The sequence below is a fragment of the Kryptolebias marmoratus genome, linkage group LG6, assembly GCF_001649575.2.
Source record: "Kryptolebias marmoratus isolate JLee-2015 linkage group LG6, ASM164957v2, whole genome shotgun sequence".
Lineage (NCBI taxonomy): Eukaryota > Metazoa > Chordata > Actinopteri > Cyprinodontiformes > Rivulidae > Kryptolebias > Kryptolebias marmoratus.
Genome location: NC_051435.1, coordinates 15,511,008 through 15,532,054, shown reverse-complemented (window position 1 = coordinate 15,532,054; position 21,047 = coordinate 15,511,008). Strand labels below are relative to the sequence as shown.

Below are 21,047 nucleotides of genomic sequence, written 5' to 3'. Positions count from 1 at the left end.
GGCTCGACGTAACAGCAGCAACTCGAGCGCATTACTGCCCCCTATATGTCAGGAGGACAAATAACACCTTTTCTGTTCAAATTGCCAACCCGCCACAGTGGCGTGTGTGTTGATCAAATTCACCCGCCACTTCAAATATTTACCCGCATTTGGCGGGTGGCGGGTGCTAATTTCCACCCCTGGTTGAATTAGAGAAGAAAGTGCGAGCCAGGGCTTCTGTCCAACATCAGCATCTGACCTCACAAATCAACTTCTAGAAGAATGGTCCAAAATTCCCATAAACACTCCTAAACCTTGTGGAAAGCCTTCCCAGAAAAGTTGAAGCTGTTATATCTGCAAAGGGTGGGCCAGTATAAACCCAAATGGATTAAGAATGGGATGTCACTCAAGTTCATGTGTGTGAAGGGAGTCGAGTGAATACTTTTGGCAACGTAGTGCATCTCCTCAAGCAGGGCCGGCTCTGTTCGTGTGGCCCGAGTGCTCCTCCTCAGTCCTATTTTGAGCTGACAACAAGAAACACTCTTCTCTGCTTTTCTTTTGTTACTGGCACTTTTTAATTTATTTCAATGACGTTCGTGTGTACAGCACCCTTTTATTTTGTATCCTAAAACTGAAGAGGACCAAACAGCCACATCATGGGGAGGCAGATGTGCGCCTGTCAGACATCCCACTCTCCGTTGAAGGCCTGTAAGAAGAAATAATGGATTGTTTGCATGTGCGTTACAGACTGAAATGTTTTTGGGGGCTTAGATGTCACTCATGTGTTTTGGCTCATAAAATTGAGGGGAATGTGGCAGCAGCAGGCAAACATGTGGAAAACCATTTTTATCCTTGACTGCATGTGAACGGCATCCAGTTCTCCTCCGGCCTGGTTTTCTTGCTGTGGACAAATCACATTTGCGAGGAGAAGCATTAGTCCTCTTTAAATTACAGAACCTTGTCCAGAGTGGCTCTGACAGTAAGTCTGGCTTCCTCTCTGTTTCAGAGCGTTCAGTTCACTCCAAATGCTTCCGATGGTGATTGCCAGTAGGGAGTGAAGCAGTCCTCCTCTTTCCTGTGAAAAGCAACTACTGCAAACAGAGTGGAGTGGAGGGGGGAGGTGGAGATGTTCTCCCATTGGTTGAATTTTGGCTGTCTTTGACCTGAATGCCAAACACAGAAAGCTCTGCCAAATGTTTTTTTTTTCCCTTTAAACATTCCCTCTTTTTATAATCCTCTTTTACTTTCCCTTTCTGTCTTTGTGTGCCATTCAAAGAGCCTCTGAACGTCCCCCACACCCCCACGCTGAAGGGAGTTGTGAAGTGTTGGTGAACCCCGGCTCTGCAGTCTGTCGCTCATCTTTCTCTTTTAAACTCTCTTTGTAGAGGAGCGGGGGTCAGGAGGAGTTTGCACTCTAAAGCTTTTTTTGTTTTTAAACCCACTCTGTCCCAATTGGGGCTGGTTTCTTTTGTCTATATGTTTGTGTGCATTCAAAGAGTAATAATAGGCTTTTGTGTAACACCTGTTTATATGTTAAACAAGCCAAGGAAATCAGTTTATGGCTCTGAAAATGAGGGGGAAAAAACATATTTTTATCAGTCAGATATGGTTTGATTTTTGACAATCCTAGTAGGATTCACCATCCTATCCATAATGCATCAGAATACATCATTTCCTGGGGGAAGATAGCACATTTTCTACAACAATCACCTCTACACTAAATGAGGAAGGATGTCAAGGAGACAGAAATTGGTATCCCGGATAAAGGAGGCAAAGCAATCATGATAGGATGGGAAAGTCTTATTAAATTGCCAATTAATCTGGAATCACTAGTTGAAAGAAATGACAAACGTGGAGGGATCGTGGAAAGGTTAATCTGATAAATGAGGGTGGTTTTCACACTTTTTATAGGAGTATAAACAGACTGGATTAATTTATTCTATAGATTTTAGATTAAGTTGTTAACGATTTGGTTCTTACTAAACATGCTGGGCACAAACCAAACAGTAATACTTATACCCACTAAAAAGATACTTCTTCCAAAAAGACCATGGAGCATCTTCTTGGTAGTCTGGGAAGAAAGAGCTACAACGTGCCTCTACATGTCTGCATCCACCAGCAACCACCATTTGAAAGGAACTTTTATCGTTGTACGTGGTGCTGTAGGTGTGCATAGTCAAAAAACGCAGACGCAGAAGGATGTGGCGACCCTCGTGGACAGAAACAAAACGACTAAATTTTACATCAGACCTCTGTCGAGAGGAAGATCAAGCAGTTGTGGAATTGTGAATTCAGTCTCAAGAACCTCTGATTAATCAATACCGAGTTGAGGAACAGCAGTGCTCCTACATCAGTATAGTTGCCTTAGAAGCTCTTCAGCTGCTTCCCTTTTCCAGCAACCTGAAAGATTTAAAGGCTGTATCTCACTGGGCTATGGCTAGTTGGCCAGTTTACTCAGTTTGCTCAAAGCTTTAACATGTTCAAAGATTTTGTGACAAGCTTTCTTTTAAATGGTCAAAGTCAATGCAAGAATGCAGTTTTTCAAGCCACACACACAAAAATAGACTGTAATTTTGGCAAACTGGCCGTTCAAAATACAACCACACAAATTGCTAGTAACTTTGTCACAAATACTCAGAATTCAGTTTTATGGCTGCATGATTAAAAAATAATAACAATGATGATATAATTTTAATAAGAGCACATTTTCCTCACTCCTCACTATGATCTAAACCAGGTGTGGGTATCAAGGCCAATGAGTCTGTTGGATGGAGCATAAATATTAGCAGTAGAAGAATGCATGGTACTTGAAATATAAGAGCTTGTGATTTTTTGCAGTCCTTTTATATTGATATTGCACTCTCTGATATTGCAATGACACAAATATTTGGTTAGTTGTCAAAATGTACTCAATTTGTGAGGTACATTTTGCACAGCATATGAGTTTTATCCAGATCATGCTTCCTAAATGTTCAAATTTGAGATTTGGCCAAATATTTATGTAAAACATTCTTAATTTTTGAGTTCTGTTAATTGATGATAAACTTAGTATATCAAAGTAATGTGGGCTAAGTTTCCTTTTCTTCTTTTGCTTCTCCTCCTCCAGTCTCCTCTGAACATCTGATTATATGGATTATTAATGCTGCCTCTGTGATTACAGAAGTTGAAATCTGTGCCACATTGAAACTGACATACTATAAGTGTGCAGTAGGTCAGATTTTCATATTACAGTGGCAAAATGTTACACATCACCTACTGAATTCAAGGAGGACCCTTTTATAGTTCAAGAATCTACGTTTATCAGCTGAAAATCCCAATGAGGATATTTCTATTTGTCTGTTTTGGGGTTTCATCAGCTCATCTAACAGAGGAATAAATGTGCTAAAACAAAAAGAGGGCTGTAATCTGGACTAATCCAGCTGTTACTGCCCAAGGCGAAGAGGCCAAAGCATGTACTTTGTCTCCTGGAAGAGTTGACGTCACCATCCTTCATCTTGTCATAAATCCGTCCCTCCATTTCAGTTTCCCCGCACTCTTTTAAAGATTCACAGCTGTTGCTTTTGTGTGTCCCTGAAATGTCAGAGCAGCCCTTGCATCCCAATCCCCTCTGCTGCTTTTGTTCCTCAAGTAAAACTTGTCGCATCCGGGAAAGTTGAGTAGTTTAACTCGCGGTGAACTTGGCACAAACGCTCTGTGTTGCTCAACACTCTTGCCCTCCTTTCGTCTGCTGTCCCTGTCCCAGCCTGTGAAACAATCCAGTTTGACAGCTTTAGCTACGGCAAGCAGAGGCACATTCACTGTGCAAACTGTTGCGCTTGAGTTATTGCTGCTTGCTGCAGAGCTAGAAAGCAGCCATGAATCATTCTCATGCTATGATACTCATCATTGCTCCTGCTTGTGACCAAAACAGCAAGAATGTATTCAGTAATGGCTCTTCAGTCTCTGTGGTTGGAGCCTAATTGAATCAGAATTGAATTTATGTAGCTTTAAAAAAACACACACACACACACACAGGCAGTGTTGTACAGCGTTCCTTTTAGTGTTTCATAATAAGTAGCCTACACAGAAGATATGAACTGTTCCAGCAGTAATGAAATCTTTTTGTTTGTGCAGCAACGATTCTCATTAATCATAATTTCTTTGTGTTTGAACTTCATCTGCTCTCCCTCCTCTCATTAATAATATGCAAATAATTATAAAGGATGGGAAAGAATGTCTTTGTATCAAAAATGTAATCTGCTGTGCTTTTTTTTTTTCCCCCGTTCAGTAAATACGCCCATGTAATCTCACCCAGATGCTTCTTTTAACACAAAATCAGTTTTAATTGTTTTGGATTTACCAGGAGTTTTCATTTTGAATCATTATTTGTAAATGAATAGACTTGTCGCTATGATAAAACAACTCTTTAAAAAGCATTTATAACCTGGTTTGGTGTAGACTATTATTGCTCACTGCCATTAAAGGTGAGTGATATGTCTGTGTGGTTTGTTAGCAAAATATTACACGAACCAGTGAATGGATTTCACTGAATGTACTTCAGCTAATTAATTTTTAGAGTAAACACAATTCAAAATAGCTGCCTAGCTGCTTTACTTTAGCAAACACAAAAAAGACAGTAAATATCAATTTAATAAATACCGAGTCAAAATTTGACGTGGTAGTAGCTGACAGTCATCTCCATGCGTTCCTTTAAAGGCCGTTAGGCCTTTATTTTAAAGGAACGTCACGGTATGTTCCAGTATTTCAGCACAATAAATGGTCTTATTTCATGTATTAACCAATTTAAGCATGTGGCCATATTTACTTTCTTCACCGGTCCTGTTTCCAGACTGGTAATGTTACTGTGAATAAACCAGATTGGTCAGATTGTTTTCATACCGCGGGATCTCCTTTCACAGAAGGCTCTTTACATCAAGCACTCCTTACCTCGGCTTGCATAGTCTCAGGACTGCAGCTCCTCATCAGTAAGGTTGTCTCGCTGACCCACGTTCAGCGACCTCACCTGGTGAACTAGAGCGTGTAATTGCTCAGTGCCTGACTAAAAAAGACCCCTAATAGGGAAGGTGTGTTTGTGTGCACAGACAGGAAGAGCACATGGATTGATTTTGTGTTTGTGACGCTTTCTGCTAAACTGACCCTTTCAGAAATGCTTCTTTTTAAAGCTCTGTATATGAGATGTTGCCATATTTTCCATTAAAGGAATTATCCCTTTTATTTTAAAGCTGTTCAGACTCTTAATTTACCATAAACGTTTAGCTTGGTTTTGTAATAGCCTAGCAGCCTTTCCAGGTTGTATCCAGACTAATGCGAGCGGGGATAAGCAGTTTATAAATTCTACGCAGGGATGAATGTGGATCATTTTGTAATGACTTCTTACTTGTGTCAGCGGTGCTGAGAGCTTACACACATGGCTTAAGATTACTTTGTGCATTAGAAGTAATATATATGCATTACTGTGCAAAAGTCTTGAGTCAACCCTCTTTGCTTTATGTTTTGCTTCCAAAGAGCCAGACTTTCTTTTAATATTTCAAAGTAATCTTAATTAATATGTTTTTATTCATTCTGAAGATCTGTAAAAGATTTGCTTTGAACTTGGACTGCTTTTTAACTCATCTTTAGTCTTTTGTGCATTTTCAGACATATTTTTTTCTTTGTTAAGCCACTTAATTCTGTCCTGAGAATCTTTCGGGCATAAAAGGTCCCCTAAAATCTGTGGATAAGCCAGTGTTGTCAGTACATAACACACAGCTTAGCAGAGAAACCATTTTAAACTAAATCTTCAGGCACTTTGCTACCAAGAACCTGTCGCAAAGGCCAAATGAAGATGGATGCGTCTCTCAGGTCCTGTGTCAGGGCTTTGCTGGATTTGTTCCCATCTTTTAAAGACATTCTTTAGACCCAACATTTCTTGTTTACTTTCTTTACTTTTTTTTAAGAACATGCTGCAGAATATGCCACCAATGCAAGTTAAAAAAGCTGGACAGAAAAGGAATAAAAATAAAAAAAAAGCAACAAGTCCTAAGTAAAACTCTGAAAGACGTTCAAAACTGCGTTAAAAGATAAAGTCTGGCTTGTTGGAAACAAAATATAAAAGTTTAGGGTATTAAAAACGTTCTGCACAGTACTGTACCTTCCTAAATGTACTAATCTTGCAATAGTTGTATTTTACAGCCCTGTTTATCCATCACTGGTATGATCAAGGCTCTTACTACTTCCCTACCACAACAACCACCTGAAAGTAAATGTATATATTTGTTACTCCCCTGATCACCCACCTCCTCTTCATCTTCACAGGAGGACTCCATGAAAGATGACAGAGGAGGTGATTGTTGTAGCCAAGTGGGACTACACGGCCCAGCAGGACCAGGAACTTGACATCCGTAAAAATGAGCGCCTCTTCCTCCTCGACGACTCGAAGACGTGGTGGCGCGTCCGCAACGCCGCCAACCAGACGGGATATGTGCCGTCGAACTACGTGGAGCGCAAGAACAGCCTGAAGAAAGGCTCGCTGGTGAAGAACATCAAAGACACACTGGGTAAGAAGAATTCAACTTCACGCTGCTGGATAGAAAGAAAAAAAAACAACTCTCCCCCCTGTTGAATTGTCACTGTTTAAAGTAAATCTTATTTTTAGCCAAGGCAGAAAACTTGCATTATGATTTTTTTAACACTTGGTACACACTGGGGAAGAAGATGAGATGTTACTTTGTGTGTGTATTAAAATAATTTTCACGCTGCGTTTCTGTCTTGGCTGGAAGCTGTTTCTGTGCACTCCAGGGAGCCTGTTGAGTTGGCCGTTGCTCTCAGCTGTCAGCACAGTGTCACTCCGTCCCCAGTCATGACTTGAATTTATTACACTCTGTATGTGGGTTTAACTTTTAGCTTGTTTAAAGGAATATGGTGCATAAAAGTACAGGTGAAGGGAGCTGCTTACCTTACCCAGAATGAAGCAAAACAAAACATACTACATCAATATTTCTTTTAGAAAAGTCATGAAAATAAATGAAGATATCGCGGTAACATTCAACAGTTCTCTTATAGGTTCTTTTATTACTTTTCCATAATTGTGCATCAAATGGTGTAACTTCTAACTTATTTAAGGATCTGTCTGATACCTCTGGGTATCACAAAACAGACTTCATGTTTTTGGTCGAATTGATTCTATTAACATATTTAAGTCATTATTCTTCTTATAGTAATTGCTCAATCGTCGTGTGCTGAGGACTGTGTGATGCTCAGACCTGTCCTGTCTGTCAGTAAGCAGCGACTCGAACCTTTTCTCCACACAGTTCTCTTGCATCACTGATTTGACATATTTTCTTATTGACAGGATGCTCGTTGGTGAAACTGTTGGCTCAGAGTCGTCAAGCTGTTCTGCAAAATGTAAAATTAGTCCCATTTATTATGACTTATTACAAAAGAAATGATCTCATTAGCTGCTCTTAACCGGCTTCAGACTTTCCAGTAGATTGTAGCCTAATCAATTTGCATACTTTATGAATGTGAGCATATTGGCGATGAAATAACTGGGAACAATTAAGCTCCTAAACAACACCCATCCAGCTGTTGTTTAGTTTCTAGCACACAAACAGCACAGATGTGACCCACACAGCAAGGATCCTTAACAAATTAGAAAGTGTTGGCTACAGATTTCTGCTAATCTGGGATGTTTTATACAGCTCAGGCCAAAATAATTCACTTACCCTTTTCCAGAATTATTTGTTTTGACAGTTTTAGCACAAGATATATATGTATGTATATTTCTCAGAATGATAGAGGATGAGAGAGTGTCTGTGGCAGAAAATAGAAACATCTGGTAGAAGTCCTGAGACGGTATCATCAAGATGTACAGTTGTAATAAAAATAGTAACTGTGTGGTGCAGAAAGGCAAAGGGTTTTTTTGAGCCTAGAGGAGGAGGTTTCGAGGAGAGAGAAGCAGTGACTGAGGCCTCATTTAATGCACGGACTTCTCTCAGCTCTGTGGATTACTGCCCTCGGGGGAACTGCGGCTGCATGTCGGTCACTGTGGCACAGCCTGCCTCAGTCACCATCACCCGGGATCGGTTGGCGCAGAGATGACACCAACCCCTCCTCCCTCCTCCCTCCTCCCTGTTTTTCCTGCTCCAACACTGTTTCCATCAGCTCCGTTCCGTCACCGCGGGCCCCAGCTTTTCTGTGATCTGTAGTTTGGTTGCAGGACCAAGTCAGACATCTAATGGGCGTATCGGAATGATGGATTACCCCGCTGTTCTCTGACTGAGTTACGTATCGACTGCCACATTATGGCCCAGTTCCATTTCAGTCTGAGCAGCGTGCTTCCTGCCAGTAGCTCTTTAGTGTTAAAAGCCTGTGAAAATCCAATAGGCCAGAACACTTCCATGATGAGGTGATGAGCAGTAGGTGAGGTCAGGTGCTAATGGAACTTACTCACACACTTGAATGGAGATTTTGATTGGATGATGGCTTGATTACTTCATCCTCTCTGTAGTCTGGATTTTTTTTTTCCCTCCTCCTCTGTGAATCCACATTATGATTATGGAGAGCGTGGATAGTCTGTAATTACTGTTATCTTCAGCTTTTCCTCTTCATTTATGGTGCCTTTTAGTGCGGTTGTATCATCAGTATTCATCTCAACAGAATCTAACTATAAATGGCTGCCCGCTGCTTGGTGCCCTAGTTTCATCTCTTAGGAAATAAAAAAAATAAAAAGTAATGGATGAAAGGAATATGCATAGAAGCTACTCGTTGCTAAAAAGTGGGTCAGAACTCACCTGTCTGACCAACAAACAAGCAAACTTTATGCCCACGTGAGTTTTTTACAGAAGGCAGCACGTTTAGTTACAGATCTGAGTGGAGGACTGAGGCTGACCTGACTTCAGGTGAAAACGTGTTTTACATGTCTGTCGTTCTGACAGGTGTCTGAGGTATGACACCCCACAGCCAACCAAAGCAAAAATTACTATAACTCAGTCAGTTTTACAGATACTGAGCTAAAACCTGGGACTGTGGTGGCTGAGAGTCATAGCCAGCACACAGCTTTACATTCGATTTTTGTCTAAAATTTATAATAAAAGCCGATTTGTGATATACATGTCTTCAATAAACGCCATACATTTGCTGATCCACAAAACAAAAAAAACTCTGGTACTGGTTCAAAGTCAGTCATATGAACAAGTTATGATTAGCTGTAAAACACAAAGTTCTTTTGGTGAAACTAGATATTACAAAGTCTATATAATGAAGGAAATACCGAATTTTTGACAAATCACCACCTGCTTGTTGTTTCTTCAGTGCTCTTGTTTGTGTTGGACAGGGGTTTTCATGAGAACTAACTAAAATACGGAGATGATAATAGTCATAAATTTATAAAAAGTTGCATATAACTTGTTGAGGCTGTTTGATTTGTCATTCTCCTTTATTTGGTTAATTAGCAGAGTTTGTAAATGTCAGTCATCAGGGGTTTGGGTCAGAAGTCTCTGCTGCTGTAACTATAAGGGTCAAACTGAGAAGTTTATAAACTTCAGGGTTAGAAACTGTAATGAAGAAAACTGCAGCCCTTTGTAGAGATTTAAACCTCTATCGGTGTGATTTCATTACTGTTTGTTATTAAAATGACAGAAAGACTTTGTGAAGAGGATCAGATGACGTTAAATTACACAAATACAGTGTAAAAATTCAGCCTTAATGCAGGGTCATACTCCCCAAAGGGTTGTTTCTCCATAAAACTCAGGTTGCTGTTTTTCTCCAGCAGCCGTCTAATCTTTCAGATTTTTTTAGTTAAGCCTTTTGTCAACCTTTACTGGCTTTACGCACTGTAATGCATTAAGACCTCACGGCACTTGGATTAAAAACAGAACAACACTACCAGGGGGCTATTTATAAGACCACGTAGCTCACCTCTGATTCCCTCAAAGTGCTCTTAAATCACAGCACCTGCTGTTACACCTCTAGTACTTCACTACACAGCCGGGTTGTGTCTTTTTTGATTGCGCACAGACGGGTCTGGTGGGTGGTATGGTTTCGCAAAGACTCTCTTAATACAGTAACTTCCCTACTGCCGTCAGTCGTAAGCAAACGAGTGAAGCAAGAGTCTGCAGGCTTGGAGTCTTTCATCAACTCGCTTCCCTCAGAGCCGAAGTCCTCTGGGCTTGAATATCCAGGCTCCTTTCCCTTTCATGAGATGAAGAGGTAGGTTGAGGTTTTGAGTGGCCCACTGCTGCTCTTACCAGCAGGCCAGCGCCTTGAAGTGGAAATGAGTGAAGAAGAAAGGTGTGTGGCGATGCAGGTGTTTTTACCGAAGCTTGAGAGAGCGTGTTCATTGCAGTGTCACTCCAGCCCATAACAATGACGGTTTGCTAGGGTTTTTTTTTCCTTTCCCACCTCCAGAATAGTCTCAGGAGTCGAACTTGAGTTTCTGGAACACGGTCTCATTAATACATCTTCACAGGCATCAGATTTGTTGGATACACACTGCTATCCACAAACACGATCTGTTTGTTATTCCCGTCTCATCCTCCTCCTCCTTTGCATTTTTGTCAGCTGTGGCCTCTGATGTGCTCGGCCTCCAATGTGAGTAAGAAACAGCTGCCAAGGGACCTCTTGTCGTCCTCCACTGCTCTCCTCGTCTCTCCTCTCCCTGCCAACGAGTTCCATGCTCCTCCGTGTGAACCCGGCAATTTTCAAAACAATGTAAATGGTTCTGCTCAGCGGTGACATTTCTGTGGCGCAGTCTGGGTGATGAGCTGTCGAGATACTCACTTCCATCATTAGCGCGAGCAAACCCTGACACGGGCGTCAGCTGTCAACTAAATAGTTTAAATGTTTTAAGCTGCCATGTGTGTAATTATTCTTTTAAAATGCATGGGAGAAAACGAGAGGACCTCCTCCAGTTGGGCTCAGCCGAGACTTCAGAAACTTCAGGTCTCAGTGAAGTGTGCAAACACGTTTAAAGACTCGTCTTTGAACGTGGGTGAATAGAGAAGTCAGTGGCAGGTGAGACAGGAGCCGACTTTGATCTCGGATATGCCTGTCATTATCAAACCCATGGTGCCTGCTCCACTTTTCTTCCCCTCTGTGCACCATCTATTTCCAGCCTTTTGATTTGTATAGATGTGTATACAGTGTGTAAGATGATGTCGACTGAATACCAAGTAGATGACGAGCATTAGGTGCGTTTCCACTATAATACCTGAACCCGTCTCCCCCCCGGAACTTAATCAGCCTGGACCATTAGCGTCCCTTTCAGCCCTGGTTTGTTGTTTCCACTCAGGCCTGAGGTTCAGGGGGAGATTAGGCTCAGCTGACGTGTCACTTGTCTTCATGGCGCCGCTGAAGTGTTGAAGCTGGAAGGATGGCAGCTTCCAGAATGAGACGAGAAAACAATAAAATTAGGCAAATAAAGTTTTGTTTCACAGCGATTAGATTTCAAAACACAAGTAAAATCTTTCCAAACTTTGTGGAAAGGTGCAACTAACTTTAGTTAGTATGTAAATATTATAGTCATGTTTTTGTTCTGCAACAAGATTGAATAAAAGCCTAATCTTAAACGTGTGCCCTTTACCACTGAGTTTTTTTTTTACAGGTTAACTTGTTTTGAGAACACTTCTGGGTCTGATGGTGACTAATGAACCTTGTTTCTGTCCACACACACAGGTTTGGGTAAAAACAAGAGGAAGACGAGCGCCCGCGATGCCTCCCCCACACCGAGCTCGGACATGGAGTACCCTTCTAATGGCAGCGGGGGTGGAGGTGTGGTCGGAGCCGCCGAGAGGATCTACGACCTCAACATCCCCGCTGTGGTGAAGTTTGCTTACACAGCAGAGAGGGACGACGAGCTGACGCTGACCAAGGGCTCCAAGGTGATGGTTATGGAGAAGTGCAGCGACGGCTGGTGGCGGGGCAGCCAGGCCGGCCGCGTGGGCTGGTTCCCCTCGAATTATGTCCAGGAGGAGCTGGCAGGGGCTCACGACAGAGGGGAGGACGACTCCCCGCGAAGATACTACGAAGGATCTGTAGGGACTTTGTTAGCAAACGGACGCGCGGGCGGCCGCGGCGGAGTTCTCCATCTGGTGCAAACGCTCTACCCCTTCAGCTCCGTGACGGAGGAGGAGCTGAACTTTGAGAAAGGAGAAATCATGGAGGTGGTGGAGAAGCCGGAGAACGACCCCGAGTGGTGGAGGTGTAGGAACTCGCGTGGCATTGTGGGCCTGGTACCTAAAAACTATGTGATGGTGCTTGATGAGCGGCCCGGCGTGCCCTCCTCGACATCAGGCTCCCCGCAGAACCGCGTGGCGCCCGCGCGCTCAGGGAGGTTTGCTGGGAGGGACTGGTACTACGGCAACATCACCAGACACCAGGCCGAGTGTATACTCAACGAGAGGGGGGAGGAGGGCAACTTCCTCATACGAGACAGCGAGTCATCGGTGAGTCAGCCGGGTGAAGTCACGGCAGGCTGACACCACGGAGGAAAACAAGAAACACTTAGCCAGCATGGTTGACCAGACTAGGAACTCAAAATTGAGAGATATGAATAATATATATAATTCTCACTACATTGCGTAATATTTCACGTTAAAGAAACAACATATGAATATAAATAAAATGATAAAATGCCATGTTTTCTCAAATACGTCCTAGGATTCTAATAAAAATCCTAGGATGTAATCGACAAACAAAACCTCCTGAAATGCGAATAGCAGGGAGTGCAGCATATGCAGCATTTTAATGTGCACGACAGAGATTGAATCAGTTCGCATCAATCCAGCTTGCCTCTGAGTCTGAGCAGGAGTTTCACTTTGAAACTGTGCTGCCGAGTGTGCATCCTGAGCCTCATGTAGGAACTTTTATTGCCTCGTTTCTACATTCGGTACATTTGTAGGGTCAGATTATGTGGGTTTTTTGGCCCGTTTGATGCTTTTATCCGACAGTCTGAGCTGCACCGCAACAGTTTTTAAACATACCGTAGGCAAAACTCTCGAACATGTTTCTCTTTTTTTCAGTCAGAAATAAAACAAATTGTTTTCTCAGCCGCTGTTGGAAGACTTCCCTGAGGCAACTTTACGAAGATACTGAATTCTTTGCTTTGAACTTAGAGTTGATTATTTGGTTGTTTTTTTTCTTTCCCCCACATTTCACAGTTTTTATTCTGCCCCTAATTTCAGAACTGAGAAAACAAACTAAAAGATTTCCGTTACGACTTCATGGTGCGCTGAATCTGTGCTTCGTTTCTGCCGTGTCTTTCTTTGAAGTCACTATCTAGCTGTGGTGGAAAGGGCATAATTAGCATCTACACCCATTCATAACTCCAGACAGGAAATAAAATCAGGTTTGTTTATGTGTGTGTGTATTTTGAAATTGATTGAGCTGAAAAACAAAACAGAACCACACACGTGCATGTCTTTATGAATCCGGTGAAAAGAATATGTAAGCATGTTTCTGCTACACCATTTTAGTCACGAAACTACGGTTTATTTTATCTGGTTTGTGTTTTTTATTAACCTTCATCTGTGCATTGCTTTAAATAAAAGAAAATTAGCTGTTTGGGTTCGGGGTTAATTAGCTAAATGGGTTATTTTTCTAAATCCAGACAAAAATGACATGATCTTGTTGAATCAGTCACTATGATTATTCCAACCTTTCTGATTTTTAATACTCCAACTCTGTCCTCTGTGTGTAATCACAGAATTTCCATGCTGCATAGGCTGTTTAGAGAACCAATCAACCATGGAGTACACATCCAGTCTTTAGGAGTCCTCAGAGGAACATTTGATCGTCAGCAGATGACGTCTTTAAGTGTAAAATTCATCAAAACCACAACAAGAGCCCAAAACACATTTGAAGTTGGCTCATTTAAAGTTTTAAAACAGCAGTAAAAGTGAAGGATTTTGCTCTTGTTTCCTGTTTGGGACTGTGATTTATTGTTGTTGCAGTTTTATAAAATGTGGTTAGTAGTTTTATTAGGAGGATATGCTGCCACCTCCTGGAGCTGTAAAAATAACCCTGTTCTTCTCCGTCCCCCCCCCCCCTCCTTTTCTCTTCTTTCCTCTTTTCCAGCCCAGTGATTTCTCGGTGTCTCTGAAGGCGGTGGAGAAGAATAAGCACTTTAAAGTGCAGCTGTCGGACGGAGTATACTGTATCGGCCAGCGCAGGTTTAACTCCATGGACGAACTGGTGGAGCATTACAAGAAGGCGCCCATCTTCACCAGCGAACATGGCGAGAAGCTGTACCTGGTGAAAGCGCTGCTGTGATTTACACTTCTACACTGGATCTCACACACACACACACACACACTCATACACACACATTATATGCCACTCCTGTACTGTCTTAACTCAAGCCTTAGCTCTGGACCCTCTTGCAGCGGCGTCTGAACCACATCCAGATCCTCAGTCGCCACCTCTTTTGGGTTTATCTGTCGCCCTCTGGTGGTGAAACGAAAACCCCTGGTGAAACTTTTTTCTAGCTCTCCGCTCTTTTGCATTCGAACCCCCTCCCTCCCCAAGACATCTAGCCCTGAGCCAGTGAACGCTTCGTGTAAGGGGCCTCTTTATCGTGGATGTGCTGACACGCAGTGACCATATGTGCTGCTAACAGGAACGCCCGAGGCCTTGTCGGGGGCTTCAAGCTCTCCCTCCTGATGTCATACATAATGTCTATTTACAAGTGCGCACATTGTAAGTTCCACCATTGCTCTTAATTATCACCGGAGAACGGACACGTACCACTTCAGAGAGGACTCGCTCCTCCGAGGGACCTAACTCTGCTGTTGTCACGTCTAATTGCAGCCCGTTGTTTTATTTCCTTTCATTTAATTGTGAAAGAACTGCTTGCTAGAAGAAGAAAAAAAGAAACTAAGCTAATTTAAAGTTCTTTTCTTTGAAGGGTTGTATCTTCATAAAGTGACCAGAATCACTCTCTTGCCTTTTTTTTTTTTGGTTTTGTTTTTCCTAATTTTCACCATTCCGGTACATGATTTTTCTCCCCACTTAATTTCTTCTTCTTTTTTAATTTAATGTTGTTCCTCGTTTCTGTTTCTAGTGCTACTTTTAATGTGGAAACAACACTCACTGTAATATTTCTAATGGAGGCGGTGAGGGTGGGGTGGGGGCATTAATGCAATAGGAGAGACCTCTGAGATCCTGTAGAGTTTTGAATGTCGATTCGTGTAACCAAATGTGCCACCATGTACCCGTTCCTACTGGCTCCAGGTCCGCGCTGCACTCACCAGACTTTGATTCATTCGTAGCTCAGTGCTCATGCTTTATATCGTCACATCCAACATGTCTGCAGCGACACGAGGACACTGACAAGACGATCAATAAAACCTTTTTTGTTTTCAGTAACACTTTTTGAGTAACTACAGTCGATCTGCGTTTTGATGCAGTTATGAGAAGTACCTCTTGGGAAGCAGTTTATCGTCTTGTGATTGCAGAGATCTTTTTTGCAGGAAATGTAAACAAAAGACTTTAAACGGTGAGACCTTTTATTTAGGAACAGGTGGCCTGAAAGCTGGACCTTTTAATAAATCAGAGTATTTCAGATGCTAACAAGTAAATTGTAAAATAAAGTATTTGTTGATCCTTTCCTTGAATAACTTGTTTGCCGTTACTTAGCAACCCTAACCTGGCTCTATCAGGCACGGACATTAAAGTCTGTATGATAGTGTAAAAGAAAGGATTAACAACCCGTAAACAAGTCAAATAACATAAATTTGCTTAATGTTCTTCTGCATTAGCCAAAAAACCAGTAGTTCAATGGAGCTGGACTTTTTGTTTTCCTGCCAAACCAAATCCAGTCATCTGGTTTAGAGCTGAATATCTAATAATACCAAACATTTACCCGTTTCTTATGTACATCTGTTTACCAATGGAAGTGTTGATGGGGGTCCTCGGCTTTTATGAGATATATCTGAATGTTATTGAGCACTGTTATTTAATTCCTGTCTCCACTGTATGTATATATTCAAAATAAGAGGTGCATATATGAATCATTAAGATCCAACTATGGTACTGTATCACTGACAACGTGATGAGAATTCAGATACTTTTGTTCAATAAAAAACAATTTTGACAAAGATTTGAGAATGGTTGAGTTTAATCAGTACAGAAATGTACAGAAACATGCATTAAAAACACTTGGATGACTCAAGAAAGTGAAAAAAAATTATTCCATTTTGGTCCAATGCATGATTAAAGTGATGCACAATAAATCCCAAAACCAATTAATGACATCATTCAATATTAAAAGGAGTTAATGGTGTTGAGTTTTCTTTGATGGCAATAAATTACATGTGTGTTAGCAAAATATCTCATGAACCACTGGATGGATTTTAATGAGACCTTCAGAAAGTAATCAGTGGCTGTATGCAGTCCAACAAATGCTAGTTCAGTTTTAATGGCTTTTATGGTGCTCTGAGTTATGTTGTTTATTTGTTTTATAAAAACTCCACCTCTGAGCTCCTTGGGCTTCATTGTGTTCCTTCTCTCTGTGGTCTTCAGGCTGACTTCACTTCACCGCCAAGACTAATTTGTGTGTGAATTTAATAAAATCATAAGGAAACTTAAAAAAAAACCTTTAGACAGCATTACATATAACTGAGCTCAAACTCGCATAACAACTCTAAATACTTTAAATCCTGTTTTTGTCTTCACGGATACTTGGGATATAAATACATGTAACATTATGGGGATTCTTGGACTTTTGTCTAAAACCTAAACATTCCTTTCACACTTGTCACTGTAGACACCAAGTTAAAGGAAATAATATTGAACAAGCTGAAACATGAACTTGCGATAGGGTTGATGATCTGTGATTTTGTTGTGAAGAACGTCAATCAAATGCCTTTAAAGGACCGTTGAGTCCTGTCGGACAGGTTTCCAGCTGCAACCAAGTCTGTCTGCAGGTGGAAAGTTGTGCAGATAGTTTTAGAACACCTTAGAGAGTTGTCTCTGTTTGTCTCAGGTAAACCTCTGTCTGCCTCCAGGTGGGATTTTATAACAATATATGAGAATGAACACTGAACCACTTTCACATACACATATATCCACCTTTAAGACTCAGATTCTTTTTACATTTGGAGCCAAACTTAAAGAGGTGTTCACCTGAAACGGGGCAGAAAGATTTGTCAATGTGAAGTAGGTGCTGCAGTACCTTAAAGCTCCACATGGTGTCAGTATCGAGCTTCCTGCGTCTGACAGCTGCTTTTAAACCTGCAGAGGCCACGTCTAAAAAGGGACAAGCATCTGGCTTCGTTAGACACAAGCTATTAAATTATTCACTGATCTGCATGAGCTGTGATCTAAAATTGGTTTTCAATAATTAAAAATAAATAAATAAAAACAGAAAAAGAAACCGCTTTGGACGGAGGAGTTGCAGCATGACTGCTCGAGTTGAAAAGAGTCATTCGAATGCGTCTCCCAGCAGCCGCTCACTTTGCTGCAAATCCCCACTTACTGAAATTTAGAGTCATCATTGCACAGCTAACTTCCCTTTTCGAGTGTTCCTGTCAAAGAAAGGGGAAAATTAGATATAATTCAGCCTTTTGAGCTATCAAAGAATAACAGAGACTATCTGTAGTTAGAATTTGCTCAGTTTGTGATCTATGGTAAACAGCAAGACGCCATTATAATATCAAAGGCTTTCTAGCTGATAATTTGCTAAACAAATTGTTTTAATTAGAAAAAGGCAACTTTTATTTAATAATTTCATTAGTTTGATGAGACTTATAAGTTTGTGTTTATTTTAAATTTCCATCTCTGATTCAAATGAGGAAAGTATGATTAGTGTGAAAAGAGAAACCAAAAATAGTCTCCATTATGTTTCAATGCCAACAATTAAACAAGAATTTTACACTGAGTTTTCTCCAGATACTGAAAACTTGTGTGCATTTAAACATTTTTAGGTCTTATCTGAAACGTTTGTGGTAATAAAACATCCGATAAGTAAGGTTAGTAGTGATAGATATTAACAAAAACGTTAAACTAACTGATCAATGAAACTCTCTGAAATAAAAGCCTTCGGGCCGAGTCAGAAAAACCGTGTCCTGGTGCACGAACCTTAAAAACAAAAGAAATCCTGCAGAAAACCTCAGGACGCCACAGAGGTGAGCGTCACTGCAGCGAGGTTCATGTCAGGTCGAACATTTGTCCGTCCCTCAGAAGCGCTCACCTCCTGCAGCGTGCTCATCGGTGTGTGACGAAGAAATGACCTTGATGTCCGCAGACTCTCTGCGGTTTGTCCTGGAAGTGCTGAGAGGTCGACAGGAGCTGGATAGTGTCTCACAGGCGCAGTCTAACCTGCCGTGAACCTTCACTGTCATCTCTGCAACCCACTGAACAAAAAAAAAAAAAATCACAAACATGTAAAGATTTTACTGAAGTTACACAAAGTATAAAATCAGTGTAGCCTGATTACCAAACACCAGTATCTTCTGTGCTTGGATGAAACTGCAGGACCTGCACAAACTCATTCAGGCCAATTTACAGCCCTGCACACCTTCCCGTATCAAGGAACTCTAAAATGTTTGGTTTGATTCCCTCCTGGCTCGGCCTGGTAACACAGTGATAAAACACACACACAGACGTTGGATCGGCTGCAGGACTTTGTGTTTAGGCTTGCCTGAGAGAACATCTGGTGGAGCGAGCGCCGCTTGGTGCAACAAGAAAGGAGCAGCTTGGAGCCCGGCCCAGATCAACAGGTGTCTTATACTTATATGAGACTTTTACAGGGAGGAGAAAGTGATCAACTCAGCACAACTTTGCATCGAATATCCATGCAGCAAAATACTTTTTATGTTCATTATTTATGGATTGCTGTGGGAAGTTTTGCAGTTTTATAATCACCTGTGAAACGGTGATAAAACCATCAGCTTGTATCAGCTTGTATTAGACGTTTTCTGTAACTCTAAGACTCCCCCCCACCACACACACACACACACACACATTTGAGAGGATCAATAGCTGATCTGCATGTATCCTCCTGAACTTCACTGACATTTAGCAAAACAAGCCCGAAGCAGAAGGAAACAAATGTAAAAAGTGATGAGTTCCTGCTGATTTTAGCCTTTTGAATAAGATGATTAAGATAATCCCCACGACCAGGAAAGGAAATAGTCGGTAAAGAAAATGGATGGATTGGAATAATTCTTTTAAATCTATGTAGTGGGATTGTGTCTGCGCTGTTGGTTATAGCTGTCCTGGTTATACACTCCTTACACTCCCATCTGAGGATAATAAACATTAATTTACTTAAAATTAGATGGAAATATTGCACAGTATATCCTGAAGGGATAGAGATGCAGTGAGTCTTCCTGCTAGTGACATCAGGAGTTGGCAAAGCTAGAGTTTAATCAATAACACAGGATCGAGGGAATGGAGTAGAGGCGGCAGAGGCACGGGGAAGCTTTTACAAAACTGGAACAGGTTAGAAAGTAAACAGACAAACTGCATTTAATAACATGGAGGTTAGTGTGTGTGAAGTGAGGTATATCTGCTAGTGATGCTTTAGTAACTCTGGGTCTGGATACAGTCATGGAAACCAGCTTCAAATGAACATCAGGGGGGCAATAATCCCAACTACATGTTGATGTAGAGTCTAGTCCTGCGGTTCTCAGACTGTGGTGTTTGAGAAAAACATTTGGTATCAACAAGTTAAATGAACTAATTTAGCGTCTGGTGGGAAGCTCAGAAGCAGAGATGAGGATGAGTGGTTCAAGCCAAATGAAGCTACTCTAAAGAAAAACGCAGAAAACTATTTTGAGAAACTCCTGTGGAAACTGTAACGATGGTTATCCAATGTGCCTGAGGCTGTTTAACTGGCAGTACTGTTTTCCTGCTGATTTAGCAAAAACTGCTTGTTATTTACCAACACACCCTGACGCACCGCTAAACTGCCTCTGTTACAAGCAAGGAGACGACCCGCCTAATGAGGTTGTCCTTTTTGCCCCCCTGTGTCACAATGATTGTGCCAGTGGCGACTTCCTGCGTAAAGATCCCTGTGGCAGGTCAGGTTAGTCAGAAACTAGACCTTAGCCTCACTGAGATCCTGCCCAATGACCTCAAGAGACAGTTGTTCCACAAAATGTAGCTGCTGTCTGTCAGTAATTGGTTCCTGATGGCAGTGACCCCCCTCCCCCCCTCCGTCAGGACTATCCACTCTAACTCACAGCAAAAACTGCAGAGGATTAGCTGGAAAGTCATAACGAAGAGCTGCAGGCTCTGACCCGACCCCACTGATCACAATCTGATGAAGCAGTATGGGCCAGAACACGCCCGATGCACCGCTGACAGTCTGGGCTGAACAAATCTGCTAATAAAAGTTCAACCCCTCAAGAAGAAAGTGGAGACATTCATTCTTTTTGGTTGTTCCAGGAAAGGGTCTCTAACTTTCTCCATTTCTCTATTTCTAACACCGATTGAGCAAAAAATAAATCAGTCTCCTTTTTTTCTTTTTGGCCTGTCAGCACCAGAGACATCATCCTTCACCTCAGACGTCCAGAAACTTTTTACAACTTCACTTTGTTCCCGAACCATTCAACCTGAAAGTGCTCTTTTTGTTCTTATTTCTAAACTTGTCAATCCTCGTCACTCCTTCCTCTCACCATCCAGCAACACCCCCCGTCGTCTGTTTTTTCAGTGTCACCTGAAAGAAAACATTCCTACCGTCTCTCAAGTGTCTGGTTTTTTTTTTCCTCCTTCTTGTAAACCTCCCTGGTCTGTTTTGCAGGGACCTGTCTGTCTCAAATCCCCGCTGACATTCGTGTTTATCCACTCCGCCGTGTCTGCACGTTTCTCTTCTCCTTTCCACAACACCAGTTGATAGCCGACTCCAAAGCCCGTCTTCGCAGAGATTCATTTCGTCTCTTTATTGTATTCTAAAAGAGACAAATCACCAGGGACGTGCGGTCAGGGGAGGCAGGTGAGGCAGAGCCTCCCCTGTCATCATGACAAGAAAAAAAAAAATCATAACATAAAATGAATATTAATATTTGTCCACTGATCTTTATGTATGAGTAATTTTCGAACATTTTTATGGTCTAAATCGCATTTTTATAGTCAAAATCGCTGAAATC

At 41.7% G+C, this 21,047-nt stretch overlaps 1 protein-coding gene and 1 long non-coding RNA gene across 4 annotated transcripts in view; one reads left to right on the top strand and one right to left on the bottom strand.

Annotated features, from left to right (window-relative positions):
• nck2a (NCK adaptor protein 2a) overlaps nt 1-16,054 on the top strand; it is a 31,119-nt gene extending 15,065 nt beyond the window's left edge. For both annotated transcript variants that reach the window (XM_017410075.3, XM_017410074.3), the window contains exons 2-4: nt 6,274-6,515; nt 11,632-12,401; nt 14,032-16,054. In XM_017410075.3, the coding sequence (XP_017265564.1) occupies nt 6,290-6,515; nt 11,632-12,401; nt 14,032-14,226 (1,191 nt within the window). In that variant the 5' untranslated portion in view covers nt 6,274-6,289 and the 3' untranslated portion in view covers nt 14,227-16,054. The remainder of the gene's footprint in view (nt 1-6,273; nt 6,516-11,631; nt 12,402-14,031) is intronic.
• A 70-nt stretch (nt 16,055-16,124) lies between these two features.
• LOC112450326 overlaps nt 16,125-21,047 on the bottom strand; it is a 15,902-nt gene continuing 10,979 nt past the window's right edge. For both annotated transcript variants that reach the window (XR_005233279.1, XR_003038899.2), the window contains exons 5-6: nt 18,146-18,308; nt 16,125-17,480 (exon numbers count right to left, since the gene is read on the bottom strand). This is a non-coding gene — a long non-coding RNA (uncharacterized LOC112450326). The remainder of the gene's footprint in view (nt 17,481-18,145; nt 18,309-21,047) is intronic.